This window comes from Schistocerca americana, chromosome 2 (assembly GCF_021461395.2).
Source record: "Schistocerca americana isolate TAMUIC-IGC-003095 chromosome 2, iqSchAmer2.1, whole genome shotgun sequence".
NCBI classification, from domain to species: Eukaryota; Metazoa; Arthropoda; class Insecta; order Orthoptera; family Acrididae; genus Schistocerca; species Schistocerca americana.
In genome coordinates this window covers 3,836,138-3,853,681 of record NC_060120.1, presented here as the reverse complement: position 1 = coordinate 3,853,681, position 17,544 = coordinate 3,836,138, and the positions used below count along the sequence as shown (strand labels likewise).

The 17,544-nt window shown below is 38.8% G+C and overlaps 1 protein-coding gene across 2 annotated transcripts in view; it reads right to left on the bottom strand.

Moving 5' to 3' along the window:
* The window catches only part of LOC124592171 (ATP-binding cassette sub-family C member 4-like), a 307,575-nt gene that overhangs the window by 99,306 nt on the left and 190,725 nt on the right, over nt 1-17,544 (bottom strand). For both annotated transcript variants that reach the window (XM_047131809.1, XM_047131810.1), the window contains exons 11-12: nt 14,520-14,703; nt 5,998-6,150 (exon numbers count right to left, since the gene is read on the bottom strand). In XM_047131809.1, coding sequence (XP_046987765.1) covers nt 5,998-6,150; nt 14,520-14,703 — 337 coding nt within the window. The remainder of the gene's footprint in view (nt 1-5,997; nt 6,151-14,519; nt 14,704-17,544) is intronic.

Here is a 17,544-nt window from a genome sequence, read left to right as displayed (position 1 = left end):
AAGTCTGCAGTATACATGGCCATGTCCATACACAGTTTCTGAAAGGACACCCCTTACTGGTGCTGCACAACTTCATTATAACAGTGCTCTATTGTTTGTCTGTCACCAAAGATGACCTATAATGACATTCAGTTTTATAACTGCAGAGTGATTATAGTAGCCTCTGAAAAACAGTGTTTTCCAATATCACAGGTCTGTACATCTTTGTTTCATCTTTGGACCCAAATGCACCACTTGAAAACGAAAAATGCCATTCACTGCTCTACAAGAGAAGAGAAGAATGAGAAATTTCAATGTCAAAAATTTCTCCACTGCAGGGATGGAGACCTCCACAAACTCCATGGAGTGCAGCACAGCGCATAGTGTAGTTATGGAAATATGAATTCAGCAGTTCAGCTTTCCTGGCTGCACAGTAATGTGTCATCTTTCTTAGTTCAGCCGTGGGCTGTTAAAGAGTGAGTTGTACTGGCCAAATTGATGTTGTTTAGGGAGGTTTCCCACATTCAGCATCTTTAGCAGTGGCTCAAGTTATGCTTCATCCTAATCCCAAAAGTGTAAATTTCAAAACAGATTTCATAATACGTTAATTAATCCAGATAGACAGTCACCTAAGATGGAAAGAACAAAGTGATCAACTGGTCAAGAAACTTAGCTCACCGTGCTTTGCACTAAGAGCTCTCCATCAGTTAGTAGACAGAGAAATAATGTTGTTGTCATATTTTGCATATTTCCATTCTATTCTCTCCTATGGCATAATCTTCTGGGGAAATGCTGCTGGTGTTGAAAAAGTCTTCAGAATACAAAAACGAGCAGTGAGGCTAATATGTGGGGTCCTAATGAGACATCTTGCAGAGGTCTCTTCAAATCTCTCAGGATACTTACCATCACAGGTCAGTATATATACTCACTGATGTTATTTGTAGCCAACAACAGGGAATTACTTCAGAAAAATTATGAGATCCACAACCATGAAAAATTTTCACCAATGCTCTGCAACTCTCACTAAAGTACATAGGGGAGTTACTGAGTCAGGTATAAAGGTCTTCAATAAGCTCCCCATCAATATAAAAAAGGAAATAAATAATGTACAGGTTTTCAAAAGGAAACTAAAATTAATCCTCATTGAACAAACTTTCTATAAAATGAATGAATACTTAGAGTTATAAGGTTTAAGAGTGGGGGAAACTGCCTAAGAAAAGCACTCCCTTAAAGATAAAGTGTGATGCTGTTACTTGTAGTTTAACTGAAATTGTGGTGATAAAATGTAAATTTATCTGTTTCATTACGAGAAAATGTGAACTCCCATGTATCCCACTCTCTTGATCATTCACTTAAACCTCTTCTTAAGGAATGCAGTTAAAATTTGTATTCAGTTCAAACCATGACCATGAAGAAAATTTACTTGCTTATATACGTCAGTTGCGTAAAAATATGCACTGTCACTTATTCTACTATTTTAAACAGTCACTTAAACTGTTTTTGGCATAATGCAGACTTTAATACCGCAGGCAAGTAATTGTTCTTGATAAATAAACAAATGTCTGTGCAATATGATGTATAAATGTTCATGTACTACTGTAATTGCATCAATTGACTTGTCCTATATTGCTTGTACACTGGCTGTATAATATGTAATCAACAGGACCAAATAAAAAAATAAATGCCAGTCAACTTTGGAAAACTGAAGACTTGGAATAGTAAGCAAACAAAGTGTTACAGATGACATCAAAACTGAATAATTATTTTTGAAGTTTACATCCAGTTTCTCCATATCAAAGAGTACTGCTGGTACTTTTACTGGTATATATATATATATATATATATATATATATATATATATATATATATATATATATATATATATATATATATATATATATATAAGGTAACCAGCAGTTGGATACACTGGACTTCATCACATAGGGGATGTAATTTCAGATGGTTAAATCCAAAAGGTAGATCCTATGTTCGTATTGATAATACAAAAAGATGTCTTTTCGTACATGAATTGAGTATGTTCACATTTTAGGTTTCAAGGTAATATACCTTAAAAAATATTGAGTTGAAACAATTGATCCTTTGACATGCAAAATGTTTCGTATACTTCCTGTCCGATTAAGTTTTGGGGTACACTTTCCAAACTCACTCAACATTTTTATTAAAAATGGCAATTTTGGAATTATGTTCCCTGTTCGATATATTTCTGTGAACATCCATGTTTCATACTGAAGTAAGTGGCTGTGCATAACTAAACATTCTTAATTGTCTTGCAGATGGCTCATTTGCAGACTCATGTTATTGCTTGTATTATTGTATACTTTTTTTTACCTCATCAGTTTTAACAACATATACACTGTTGGAAAAAAACACAACACCAAAAAATAATGTAGAGTAAAAAAAAATAATGTTGAGTAATTAAATTTTGGAATACATTTGTCGAGGTAACATATTTAAGTGATTAACACTGCAAGGTCACAAGTTAATGTAAGTGAAATAAGCCACTGCAAATATGAAATGCTGGTACACTAATAACCAATGTAACCATCAGAATGGTGAATGCAAGCATGCAAACATGCATGTATCGTATTGTACAAGTGCCGAATGTCAGTTTGTGGGATGGAGTTCCATGCCTGTTGCACTTGGTCAGTCAATACATTGGCGGTTAATGCCTTTTGTGAATGCCACTGTAGTTGTCGTCCAATGATGTCCCATATATACTCAATTGGAGAAGACAGATCTGGTGATCGAGCAAGCGAAGGCATCGTGTCGACTCTCTGTACACCATGTTGGATTTTGACAGTGGTGTGAGCATTATCCTGTTAGAACCCCCCCCCCCCCCCCCCCCCTACCCCTGGAATGCTGTTCTTGAATGGCAGCACAATAGGTTGAATCACCATACAGACACACAGATTTGCAGTCAGGGTGGATGTGATAACCACTAGAGCATTCCTGCTGTTACACAAAATCGCATCTGAGACCGTAAGTCCAGATGTAGGCTCAGAGTGCCTAGCATATAGATAGGCTGGCTGCAGGCCCTCAACTGGCCTACTTCTAAAAACACACGGCTATCACTGGCACTGAGGAAGTACCAGCTTTCGTCAGAAAAAAACAACACACCTCCACCCTGCCATCCATTACCTCTTGCTTGACACCACTTAAGTCACAAACGGCAGTGGAATGCAGTGACAGGGTATCTGGCTTGGAGCTGTTCTTGAGGTAACCAAATTATAAAAGTTCAGTGTATAACTATGGTGCCAATTGCTGCTCAACTTGCTGCTTCAGATGCGGTATGACATGCCAGAGCCACACGCTGAACGCTCTTGGCTGTGCCACGTGGCCATCTGGAACCCAATCTTCTTGCGACTGTACATTCCTGTGACCACCTCTGCCAGCAATCACGTACTGAGATTATGTTTCTGCCAAATATTTCTGTAATATCACAGAAAAAACATCCAGTTTCTCATAGCCCTATTACATGACCTCATTCAAACTTAGTGAGGTGTTGATAATGGTGTGTCTGTCTCCTTAAAGGCATTCATGACTAACATCAACTCACCACACCCAATCTCAAAGGTAACTAAGGCTCCTGACCATTGAAGCATTTATTTAAAGAAAACCTGATTTGCATCCTCAAAGTGACACAACTAGTGCCATTCTTATGCAACTGGTGCAAAATTTGAATAGAAATTATCTTTCAGATGTATTAACACGCCTACCAATTTTCATTTTTGTCGCACAACTCCTTCTCGGTACTGCGATTTTTTTTCTGTCAGTGTATTTTTCATACTAGCTCACTGAAAATTAGCAATTTTCATGTCAAATGAGTTTTTAAATAAAAATTCATTGTTCTTAAAAGGAAAAAAAGAACTATAAATCCTATAGCATTACTAAAAGAAGAGAGGTACCAGAAAAATTATTACATATTAAAGTATTGCTATTAGAAAAGAAGAAACATGATTTTCAGAAACGAAAAAAGAAAAATTTCTAGGACTGTTAATTTTTTCAGTGATAGGTGTCACTGCTTCTTACAAATAGAAAAGAATGTGCACTAATTATTAAACATCCTGTGGTGCACTTTTCTCTTATCAGAATGAATGTGCATGCACCAACTACTGAAAGCAGATACAACATTTTAAAAGTGTAGCTGAAAACACAGCTTTTTTAAATTTTTAATAAGTTACTTCTTCAATCAGGTGAAAGATAGAAAACTTGTTTCCCATGTATGTCCTGAAAAAAGGTTATAAAAGCTTTTAAAATTAAAGATTTGTCTGTCCTTATGGTAGTGGTATCTTGCAGAATATATTCCCAATCTGTCACAAGTGTTGTTGCTTTCCAGATGATTGGTTTCATGTTCATAAAATATTTAAGGGTCTAGTATCTGAATAAATTTATTCAGATTAATTTATACAATTTATCTTTTATTTCTTTTCCAGCTGCTTTGATGATTTCTGCAGGCAATGAGTCAATTATGAGCCCTAAGGCTCATTATAGAAAAAAGAATGGAAAAAGGAAAGGACACCTACACAGCATTTATTGACCTCGAAAAAGCCTTTGATAAGGTTGAATGGAAAAAACTATTCCAGATATTGAGGGAAACTGGAGCTAAGTACAAGGACAGGAGAATGATATGGAACATATACAAAGAAGAGGTGGCAATAGTGAGATGTGGGGAACATCAACAACAAGCAAAAATTAAACAGGGTGTGAGACAGGGATGTGCACTCTCCCCTGTCCTCTTTAATATGTACATACAGAAAGCAATGGACGAGGTCAGAGAAAAGTTAGGACAAGCTAATGGAATCAGGATCCAGGGAAAAATAGTTGATATGCTGCGTTTTGCGGATGACATTGCTGTCCTAGCGGAAAATGAGGAAGAATTACAAGTAGTGTTGGAGGAAATGGAAAACAGTCTTGCTACATGGTACAACATGAAAATTAATAAGTCAAAAACAAAAATCTTAGTTGCAAGCAAACAAAATAATCAAGCAATTACGAATATAAGGCTGAATGGAGAGAAGCTGAAAGAAATACAAGACTTTGTCTACTTGGGAAGCAGAATAACATCAGATGGTCGTAGTAGGAAAGATGTAATAAGTAGAATAAATCAGGCAAAGATTGCATTCTATAAAAGGAAAGGACTCCTCACATCAAATATGATAAGTCTATCGTTAAGGAAGCGGTTAATAAAGACCTACGGCAGCGAAACTTGGACACTTGGAGAGGACGAAAGAAGAAGGATTGAAGGATTCGAAATGTGGTGTCTGCGAAGGATGTTAAAAATTCCATGGACGGCCAGGATGACAAATGAAGAAGTCCTGCAGAGAGCGGAGGAAGTTCCAGTTCTTTGGAAGACGGTCAAGAAGAGGAGAGATATATGGATGGGACACATTCTGAGACATGAAAGTCTTCTCCACACTATAACGGAAGGCCTTGTGGAGGGCAAAAGGGCAAGAGGCAGACCTAGAAGAAAGTACATAAGCCAGATAATGCAGGACCTAGGATGCGGAAGTTTCACGGAATTGAAGAGGCTGGCCGACAATCGCACTGAATGGAGAGCTGCTGCAAATCAATCTTAGGATTGGCAACTTAAGAAGAAGAAGTATCTGAATCAGTCCTCACACATTACATGAGCATGGAACTTCCTGACAGATTAAAACTGTGTCCTCAACGGAGACTCGAACTTCAGATCTTTTCCTTTGTGGGCAACTGCTATACCGACTGAGCTACCCAAAGACTCATGACCTGTCCCCACAGCTTTACTTCCACCAGTACCTCAACTCCTGAATTCCAAAATTCACAGAAGTTCTCCTGCAAAACTTGCAGAGCTACCAATCATTGAACAAAAAATATTGTGGAGACATGGCTTAGCCACAGCCTGGGGGTAATTCCAGAGTGAAATTTTCACTCTGCAGCTGAGTGTGTGCCGATATGAAGTAATCATGTTACTTGCTTCAGCACTCATAATACATGCAATAGTTGGAAATACAAGCAACTTACATTCACAGATGAGACAGACATCTGTTTTTGTAAAAGCCTTTGTTCATTTTCCATTACTTTTTCTGACTCTTCTTGGCTGCTAACAAGCAAATTTGAAAAACTGGAATCATTTGTCAGGATGTCACTGAATGTGCCCTGATACTCTATTCTTCCCTGAAAGAAATCAGAATAACATAATAATTATAGCATTGGACTGTTTCAGTGTGTGTGTTTATGCAACATCGTAAAGAGTATTGCTCATTATAATAACAGAAAACAGAGATTTATTTTATATCACTGGTCACTTGTGAGCCCTATTCCCATGCACAAAAGTTGTTCTTTTTTGTAGGATTTCAGTCTGCTACATAACACATTTGTTAGATAGGGCTAAGAGTGTACTAGGTTGTTGTAGAAACTTAACACCAAAAGTAGGAGTGGAGAACAGAATAATAATACTTTACCACAATGGCTGTTGTTGGATAAGATTGAGCTTCTTTTTATTGTGCTGGTGTTACAGTTTCATTTTTAAAAATATGTACAGCTAAAACCTGTCAGATTGGCCTTATGTGAGTCAGAGTTGAAGACAACACTTTGTGACATCTGATCATGTGGACAACATTCTATGATTACACTATTACATTTGCAAACTAATGAGTTGTTGGGCATTGGCTCATTTTTGTAGAACCATTCTGATGGGTTACACTTATGCATACACTGAAAATGGGTGCACAGTCAAAACTGTCTTACAATGAAAGCAAAACAAAGGGAACTTTTAATTCATCCAACAACAGTCAGTGTGTAAAATGTTACCACCCAGACAATTTGTGATATCTGTGGACCTTGGTGCAACCAAAGAAACAGATAGTAACAAAAATATGGGTCTACATCATCAGAGCATAATAACAATGTAAAAAATTTAAACAATCCTGTGAGGAGGTAAATTAATTAAGCATTATAATGGTTTACTTTTGTCAAGAATTTGATTTCTGTTACTACTAGTACATGTAGGGAATATTGTCAATAAGCACAGAAAAATTTCAATTCATTCATCATTTCTGTTCCTGGTCAGCATTTCCAGAATGTAGCAACTCTGATGGCTTTGTTATTTGCCTTGATCAAGTCCTGTGTTGTGAAAGGTCATTGTAGTAGAGAACATATGGAAAAGTGGTGTGGATTTTGTGTTGTTCCACACTCACTAGACATGTCTTCATCAACTGCATGGTTATCTTGCAATGAGGGATGTCCACTGTAAGATGACAGTGATCTCCAAACAGGCTAATGTAGATCATTTCCTGAAGACAGCTCTTCCTTTGCAGGGATAACTGGCAGCACCTTACTTCTCCATTTGATGATGTGGTTAGGCTCTGGTGTTCCCTCCAGTGGTTGAGTCCTAGTGATGAAGCTCTTTCTAGATTTCAATCAACAGACTATAACTTGGTGATCATGCAGTGGATGATGTGGATCATTGATCTGCTTTGCCCTCCGCACATTGGCAGTGACAGCCTTTCTGATATAGGGGGGAGCTATTCCAACAATCAGGTAGAGTTTATCTAGTAGAGTTTGTTTCATAGATTACAACAGGATTTGGATGGTCTCACAGAATGCAGTGTCAATCCACTTGTCATGAGCAGTTGCACTTCTACATCTACATCTACATCCATACTCCGCAAACCACCTGATGGTGTGTGGCGGAGGGTACCTTGAGTACCTCTATCGCTTCTCCCTTCTATTCCCGTCTCGTATTGTTCGTGGAAAGAAGGATTGTCTGTATGCTTCTGTGTGGGCTCTAATCTCTCTGATTTTATCCTTATGGTCTCTTCACGAGATATACGTAGGAGGGAGCAATATACTGCTGGACTCTTCGGTGAAGGTATGGTCTCGAAACTTTAACAAAAGCCCGTACCGAGCTACTGAGCATCTCTCCTGCAGGGTCTTCCACTGGAGTTTATCTATCATCTCCGTAACGCTTTCGCGATTACTAAATGATCCTGTAATGAAGCGCGCTGCTCTCCGTTGGATCTTCTCCATCTTCCTTATCAACCCCGTCTAGTACGGATCCCACACCGCCGAGAAGTATTCAAGCAGTGGGCGAACAAGCGTACTGTAACCTACTTCCTTTGTTTTCGGATTGCATTTCCTTAGGATTCTTCCAATGAATCTCAGTCTGGCATCTGCTTTACCGACGATCAACTTTATATGATCATTCCATTTTAAATCACTCCTAATGCGTACTCCCAGATAATTTATGGAATTAACTGCTTCCAGTTGCTGACCTGCTATTTTGTAGCTAAATGATAAGGGATCTATCTTTCTATGTATTCACAGCACATTAGACTTGTCTACATTGAGATTCAATTGCCATTCCCTGCACCATGCGTCAATTCGCTGCAGATCCTCCTGCATTTCAGTACAATTTTCAATCGTTACAACCTCTCCATACACCACAGCATCATCTGCAAAATGCCTCGGTGAACTTCCGATGTCATCCACCAGGTCATTTATGTATATTGTGAACAGCAACGGTCCCATGACACTCCCATGTGGCACACCTGAAATCACTCTTACTTTGGAAGACTTCTCTCCATTGAGAATGACATGCTGCGTTCTGTTATCTATGAACTCCTCAATCCAATCACACAATTGGTCTGATAGTCCATATGCTCTTACTTTGTTCATTAAACGACTGTGGGGAACTGTATCAAACGCCTTGCGGAAGTCAAGAAACACGGCATCTACCTGCCTATGGCCCTCTGAGTCTCGTGGGCAAATAGCGCGAGCTGGGTTTCACACGACCGTCTTTTTCGAAACCCATGCTGATTCCTGCAGAGTAGATTTCTAGTCTCCAGGAAAGTCATTATACACGAACATAATACGTGTTCCAAAAATTCTACAACTGATCGACGTTAGATATATAGGTCTATAGTTCTGCACATCTGTTCGACTTCATACAGGTGAAACATACAATGCAGCTAACACACACAAAGCAACACCGGAAGTTCTCAGAATGTGAGGACCAGCTCCCCAGGTAGTGGCTGTGAGCTTCCTCAAAATATTGTTCCCTGCACTGACCATTGGCCTGGTGTTATGGCAATGTTCCTTGAAGGACAGTGTATGGTCAAAAGTAACATTCATATACATAGGTGTTTGGCAATGCTGAACCTGTTTACCTTGCCATATGATGACCAATTCTTGTTTAATTTCTCTATTCCATAAGTGAAATGTACACACCTGAGTCTTAATGGGTTTTGGGCTTAGATGGCAGACCTCATATAAAGGACTTGTGTATCCAAAGATGAAGTCACTTTTCTTCTACATCTTCATACATCTTCACTTCGGCAGACTTCTACATCTTCATACATCTTCACTTCGGCAGACTTCTACATCTTCACTTTGGCAGCCACTGCTATATCATCATTATAGATGAAATGCCTGGAGTGTTGTGTATTGCGCTGAGTATTGAGTAATCAGCTGACCATAGGTGTAAATATTACAATGCATAGGAGCAATCACACTGTTTTGAGGCCCTCGTCCTCTGCAAAATATTGTATGGGCATCCGTACACCTGATCTCAGAGTAGCACTTGCAACTTTCATCCTCAGTTATTTGCTGGATGTATTCCAGCCTCTGCTGTCCTCTTCAGTTTTTACCCTCTACACCTTCCTCTAGTACCATGGAAGTTATTCTGTGATGTTTTAACAGATGCCCTATCATCCTGTCCCTTCTACTTGTTGAGTGTTTTCCATATATTCCTTTCTTTGCAATTCTGCAGAGAACCTTCTCATTCCTCACCTTACCAGTCAGCCTAATTTTCAACATTCTTCTGTAGCACCACATCTCAAATGCTTCAGTTCTCTTCTGTTCTGGTTTTCCCACACTCCATGTTTCACTACTATACAAAGCTGTGCGCCAAATATACATGCTCAGAAATTTCTTCCTAAAATTAAGGCCTATGTTTCATGCTAACAGAATCTTCCATCAGTTCTTGGTAGAACAACATTATAATAAATGAAAAGTACCAGTTTGCTTTTGTTCTACAATATTACTTTTATTGGTAACCAGTTTTCAGCTTAACATTATAATTAAGCCACTGTTTTTATTATAATGTTAATGTTAAAATGCAGTACCACCACACTCTCAAAGATTGCATTTACTGTAGGTTCCCTCAAATGCCTCCATTTTCCTGCATTTATTTATTTCTGTTTATCTTATTGATATTGCTTAAGTTCCTTATGTATTCTGTAGTTACATTGATAATTGTCTCTTCTTTTAATTGGTTTTGGTATCATTCTCCATGTTACATACCTCCTGATGTAGCCTTGTCTAGTACTAATTTTATTTTATTTTATTAGTTTTGTTTATTAATAGAAACTGTTATGTAGGCATGCTATTCCTATTTTGTGTTAAAGGTTTTCCTGTCTATTCCATTGCTATTTATGTAATGTTCAATTTTTAATTTTTCATTGCATTACCACCACACTCTCAAAGATGTTACTTACTGTATGTTTCTACTTCAGTCTGGATGTGTTACTTCTCTTCCAATGTTGTTTTCAAACATTATAACTTCCTTGGTGATAATACTCAGTAAATGTCTGAAGATGGTCTTGTAAGCCGAAAACCGGTTAACAATAAAAGTGATATTGTACAACAAAAGCAAACTGGTGCCCGTGTTTCATATTAGTAGACTTCTCTTGGCTAGGAATGCTCTTTTTGCCAGTGATAGTCTCTTTTTAAGTCCTCCTTGCTCCATCCATTATGAGTTACATTATTGTCTAGAGAGCAGAAAGCATTAACTTCATCTACCTTGTGATCCCCAATTCTGATGTTAAGTTTCTCGCTGTTATCGTTTATACTACTTCGAATTGCTTTTATCTTTCTTCGATTTACTCTCAATCCATATTCTGTACTCATCAGATATTCCATTCAGCAGATCCTGTAATTCTTCTTCACTTTCACTGAGGATAGCAATGTCTTCAATGAATCTTATCACTGACATCCTTTCACTTTGAATTTTAATTTCGCTCTTGAACCATTCTTTTCTTTCTGTCATTGCTTCTTCGATGTATATATTAACAGGAGTGTCTTACAACCTTTTTAATCTGAGCACTTTTTTTCTTGGTCTTCCACTCTTATTGTTCCCTCTTGGTTCCTATACATATTGTGTATTACCTGTCTCATCTGAATCTTCCTCAGAATTTCGAAAATCTTTTACCATTTGACACTGCTGATCACTTTCTCCAGATCAACAAATCCTATGAATCTGTCTTGATTCAAACACAACATCAGAGCTGCCTCCTGGTGCCTTTACCTTTCCTAAAACTAAACTGATTCTAATCTAACACATCCTCAATTTTCTTTACCCTTCTTCCATATATAATTTTTGTCAGCAACTTGAATGCATGAGCTGTTATGCTGATTGTGCAATTCTCACTCTTGTCAGCCGTTACAATCTTCACCATGGTGTGGACGATGTATTTCCAAATGTCAGATGGTATATCTCCAGATTCATACTCTTTACACACCAATGTGAATAGTTGTTTTGTTGCCACTTCCCCAACGATTTCAGAAATTCTTATGGAATGTTAACTATCCTTCCTATCTTATTTGATTTTAAGTCTTCAAAACACTTTTAAACTCTGAATCTAATACCGGACCCCATATCATTTCTGCATCAAACTCCTGTTTCTTCTTATATCACATCATCAGACAATCTTCTTCCTCACAGAGGCCTTCAATGTACTCTTTCAACCTGTCTGCTATCTCCTCTGCATTTAACAGCGGAATTCTCATTGAATTCTTAATGTTGCCACCCTTGCTTTTAATGTCATGGAAGATCGTTTTGACTTTTCTGTATGCTAAGTCAGTCCTTCTCTTTCACTTTTCTTCAAATTTTTCATGCAGCTATTGCACCTTAGCATTCCTGCACTTCCTGTTTACTTCATTCCTAAATGACTTGTATTTCTGTATTCCTGAATTTCCCTGAACATTTTTGTACGTACTTCTCTCATCAATCTGCAGTTTTCTTGTAGTTGCCCTTTTTAGAGTTGTCCATTCCTACTCAGCTGAACTACCTACTGAACTATCCCTTACTGCAGTGTCTGTAGCATTAGAGAACTTCAAGTGTATCTCTTCATTACGAAATAAATTTTGGATGAACATCCTGGTGTGAGTGTACAAAGGACACAATATTTCGGCAATCGACCTTGTTGCCATCATGAGGTAGGTCTTCACTCCTTAGAACTTCCGTATCCCACTTTTCTGTGCACTGATTATTCTGAACTAGCCTCTTAAACTTCAGCCTACTCTTCATCAGTACTGAATTATGATCTGAGTCTATATCTGCTCCTGGGTACGTCTTACAATCCTGTATCTGATTTTTGAATCTCTGCCTGACCATGGTGTAATCTAAATGAAATCTTCCCACATCTCCTGGCCTTTTCTGAGTATACCTCCTCTTCTTGTGATTTCTGAACAGAGTATTTGTTATTAATAGCTGAAATTTATTGCAGAACTCAATTAGTCTTTCTCCTCTCCCATTCCTAGCACCAGGCCCATATTCTCATGTAATCCTTCCTTCTACTCCTTACCCTACAACTGCATTCTAGTACTCCATGCCTGTTAGATTTCCATATCCCTTTACATGCTCTTACCCTGTTCAAACCATGAGGAGCAATATCTGACTGCATCATGATTTTTCAGACTGAACAGCAACTTGTTGAGGAGTAAACTTTCTTTCAATTATGTTGTTAACTATATTAAGAATAAAATGTTTGAAGGTCTTTAGACAGTGGCTCAATGAAATGAAACAAGAAAGCAGAGGAGCAGATGAACATCTTCTTATATGTGATTTTTAAGATACACATTTCAAAAAAAAGTTTTGCATCACCCCAGTTCCCAAAAATCCTGAAGACTGACGTTGACTGTGGATATTGTATCACAGACACAGTCCCTTTGACTGTTCAGAGATGTCACTAAACCCGCCCAAAGATGTGAACAACCATGCACGAGCTGTACCTATTAGACGGAGGGGGTCCGACAGCCGATCTGTTCCAGTCATTCCACCAGGAAGGAGGTACATAGCTCGTGTTGTCTGTACTTCAACCGTGCCCAGATGGTCAATACCACAGTTCGATTGTTTCCACATTGTTACTTTGTGCAAGGAAGGGCTCTCAACAAGGGAAGCATCCATGCATCTCAGAGTGAACCAAAGCAATGATGTTCGGACATGGAGGAGATACAGGAACTGTCGATGACGTGCCTCGCTCAGGCCACCCAAGCGCTACTACTGCAGTGGATGACGCTACCTACGGCATATGGTTCAGAGAAACCCTACAGCAATGCCACCGTGTTGAATAATGCTTTCCGTGTAGCCACAGGACATTGTGTTATGACTCAAACTGTGTGCAATAGGCTGCATGATGCACAACTTCACTTCCAACGTCCATGGGGAAATCCATCTTTGCAACCATGACACCATGCAGCGCAGTACAGATGGGCCCAACAACATGCTAAATGGACCGCTCAGGATTGGCATAATGTTCTCTTCACCGATGAGTGTCGCATATGCCTTCAACCTGACAGTCATGGGATCTGTGTTTGGAGGCAACCCTGTCAGGCTAAACGCCTTAGACACACTGTCCAGCAAGTGCAGCAAGGTGGAGGTTCCCTGCTGTTTTGGGGTGGCATTATGTGGGGCCAACGTATGCTGCTGGTGCTCATGGAAGGTGCTGTAACAGCTGTACGATACGTGAATGCCATCCTCCGACGGATAGTGCAACCATAACGGCAGCATATTGGTGAGGCATTCGCCTTCATGGGTGACATTTCACGCCCCCATTGTGCACATATTGTGAATGACTTCCTTCAGGATAACAACATTACTCTATTAGAGGGGCCAGCATGTTCTCCAGACATGGATCCTATCCAACATGCCTGTGATAGATTGAAAAGGGTTGTTTATGGATGGAGTGACCCACCAGTGCCTCTGAGGGATCTATGCCGAATTACCATTGAGGAGTGGGACAATCTGGGCCAACAGTGTCTTGACGAACTTGTGGATTGTATGCTATGACAAAACAGGCATGCATTGATGCAAGAGGATGTGCTTCTGGATATTAGAGGTAAGGGTGTGTACAGCAATCTGGACCACTGCCTCTGAAGGTATTACTGTACGGTGGTACAACATGCAATAAAAAGGGCAGAAATGATGTTTATGTTGATCTCTACTCCAATTCTCTGTACAGGTTCCGGAACTCTCAGAACTGAGGTGATGAAAAACTTTTTTTGGTGTGTATATTTTGTTATCCATCCTTCATTCCATAGACAAATGTGGCATACAAAGCCAAAATTTTTATCTAGTGAGTCTATGACTATGGGGAGACTGCAGGAAGAAATTTTTGAAAAAGAACTCCAAACATATTCCTAGTGATAACACATCAGTTGAATAGAAAATTGGTGGGTAAGAGTTGTCAGGGTAACTTGTACCTGCTTTGTGCAATACTTGGCAATGTTTTATATAAAAGATATATGTTAAACTAAGTACTCACATTATTGATTATGGCAATTACATCAGCACTCTTGAGATATTGTAGTTGATGAGTAGCTAAGATTCGTGTTTTTGTCTTAAGATAACCATCAATGCACTCCTGAAATAATTGTTTTCCAACATGGGTATCTACAGCTGACAGTGGGTCATCCAGCAAATAAACATCAGCATCTCGGTATACAGCCCTGAAAATGAGAAAAAATCCCCTACATTTTCTGTAAATATCACAAGTTGATACTTAATAAGAAGTAAGAGGAAGGCAAGACTCTGATAGCCTGGAGGAGTAATGTAGCAATAATAACTGAAACATAATTGGGTTTTGAACATCTATTGTGGTTCTGACAGGTACCCCCACAAGTCACCCAAATGAGTGCAAACCGCTAGGTGCCAAATTGAATCCACAATCATATCACGTCAGGCCTCGTGTATAATATGCTTCATAACCACATCATTACCCATCATGAACACGTGTTTTAAGTTACGTACCATGAATAAGCCAAGGCAGTTAGTTAATGCTACTGACTTCATGTTCAGGAGAAGCAGGATTTAGGTTATTTTTCTTGTTTAAACTTTACATGGTTGGCCTGATCACTTCAAATGAATGTTTATATGGCTCTTCCAAAAAGACTGCCACTCACTTTCCTGGGCACACTCACAACTGAGCTTCCTATCTACCCCCGATGACCTCGTTCATTTCTTTACACCATCAACTGACTCCGTGTTTTAGGACCTTTAATGATCTAGCACAGGAAACCAAATCAAGTGCATATTTGGCTAACACACAAATATTCATCATGCTCATCTGCATTATTATTTTCAAACTCTGTACATCAATTTCACATCTGTATTTATCAAAAGACATTATCACTGTACACCTCAACAAGTACCTGTCTGATCCACACATGAAAAACTCAATATGGTATATGACTGTACATCTGATCATATTCCTGTAAGTGCTGTTGTGGTGACATTTGGTAGTGTGTAGATGCTAAGTAAAATATGCAACATACAGAGACAAATGTTAGTAACACATACATATAATCTTGAATTCCCCAGAAAATTAAGTGTTCTGACCTGAGGGAGGGGAAATAAGGAAGACATGCTAACATTTCTGTACACATCTCAAAAACTTATGAAATCTATCCACTTTCTAAGCAAAGTAGAAACACTACACAAGTAAATTATCAATGCTTTGATGTCTTTTGGGAAGTTAGTACTGGAAATTTTTGCTTGCCTGGAAGCATGGATGGTTTTCATTAGTTGATCTGAGTCAAAGATGTATTTGCCAATAAGGTTCTCTGTAATTACAAATACAGAATACAGCACATTTGAGGATGTTTAAATGAGTCATGATTCTGTTCTAAGTCCCCTTTGCCTCACAGTCAATTGTGTTACCTTGAAAAATTCACTTGCATCATCACATTTTCTTCATGCAGAGAGCTATGGCAGCATGTGGTGACCTACAGAATAAATTTTTTACCAAAGAAAATCATTAAATAGCTGTATCTTTTGAGAAGTTATTTTATTTAGACAAGAACTAGTTTTGGCATTTCAATAATCTCATCTTCAGTCACGTATAGACATTCAGATGTATGAAACAATGGAAAATCCTGGAAGAAATGTGACAATATTATAAAAAGGATAGTTGCTACTTACCTTATAGCAGAGATGCTGAGTCATAGATAGGCACAACAAAAAGAGTGTCACAAAATAAGCTTTTGGTCAACAAAGCCTTTGTCAAAAATAGATAAAACACACACACACACACACATATGCAAATGCAGTTCACACACGCATGACCACAGTCTTTGGCAGCTGGAGATGACTGTGTCTATTGTCTACTTTTAGCAAAGGCCTCGTTGAACAAAAGCTTATTTTGTGACTTTCAATGTGCCTGTCTGCGACTCAGCATCTCAGCTATACAGTCAGATGTATTGATACTTGCATATTGGAACTATCAATATCTGGATGTCCGCCCCTGCTAGCTGAGTGGTCAGTGTGACAGAATATCAATCCTAAGGGCCTGGGTTCGATTCTTGGCTGGGTTGGAAATTTTCTCCACTCAAGGACTGGGTGTTGTGTTGTCATTGTCCTAATCATCATAATTTCATCCCCATCGATGCGCAAGTCGCCGAAGTGGCATCAGATCCAAAGACTTGCACCCGGCGAACGGTCTTCCCGATGGGAGACCCTAGTCGCACGACATTTACATTTACATTTTAATATCTGGATTCCATGAATTAATTTTGGGAGTGTTTACTTCAATGAATTGACAACAACTGAGCACACCTACTGTCTGAGGACTGCAGGTGTGCTCAGTCATCAAAGTAAAAAATCCAAAAGTGAATTAACAGAATCCAGATATTGATGGCTCCACTATGCAATTATTGATACATCTGATTGTCTGTACATGGAGTGAATAGGGGCCTAAAGATAACAGTCTTGAGATCTTGAAACTGGTTGTCATTTAAATAAAATAACTTTACAAAATATATGGCTGTCTGACTATTTTCCTTGGTAAATATTTGAGCAGATGCTGTCCCACTTCCACAATGGATCAAGGGACACTGAATAAAAAGTCATAAAACATTTTGAACAAGAAAAAAATCTTACATAAATATCTTCCTCTTTGTATTTCTATGACTATTAGTTATAAGAATAGCATCACATGAGTAAATAACGATGTGACACTAAATAGTGAAGTCCATCTGTTGTTGTTGTTGTTGTTGTTGTGGTCTTCAGTCCTGAGACTGGTTTGATGCAGCTCTCCATGCTACTCTATCCTGTGCAAGCTTCTGCATGTCCCAGTACCTACTGCAAGCTACATCCTTCTGAATCTGCTTAGTGTATTCATCTCTTGGTCTCCCTCTACCATTTTTACCCTCCACGCTGCCCTCCAATACTAAATTGGTGATCCCTTGATGTCTCAGAACATGTCCTACCAACCGATCCCGTCTTCTGGTCAAGTTGTGCCACAAACTTCTCTTCTCCCCAATCCTATTCAATACTTCCTCATTAGTTATGTG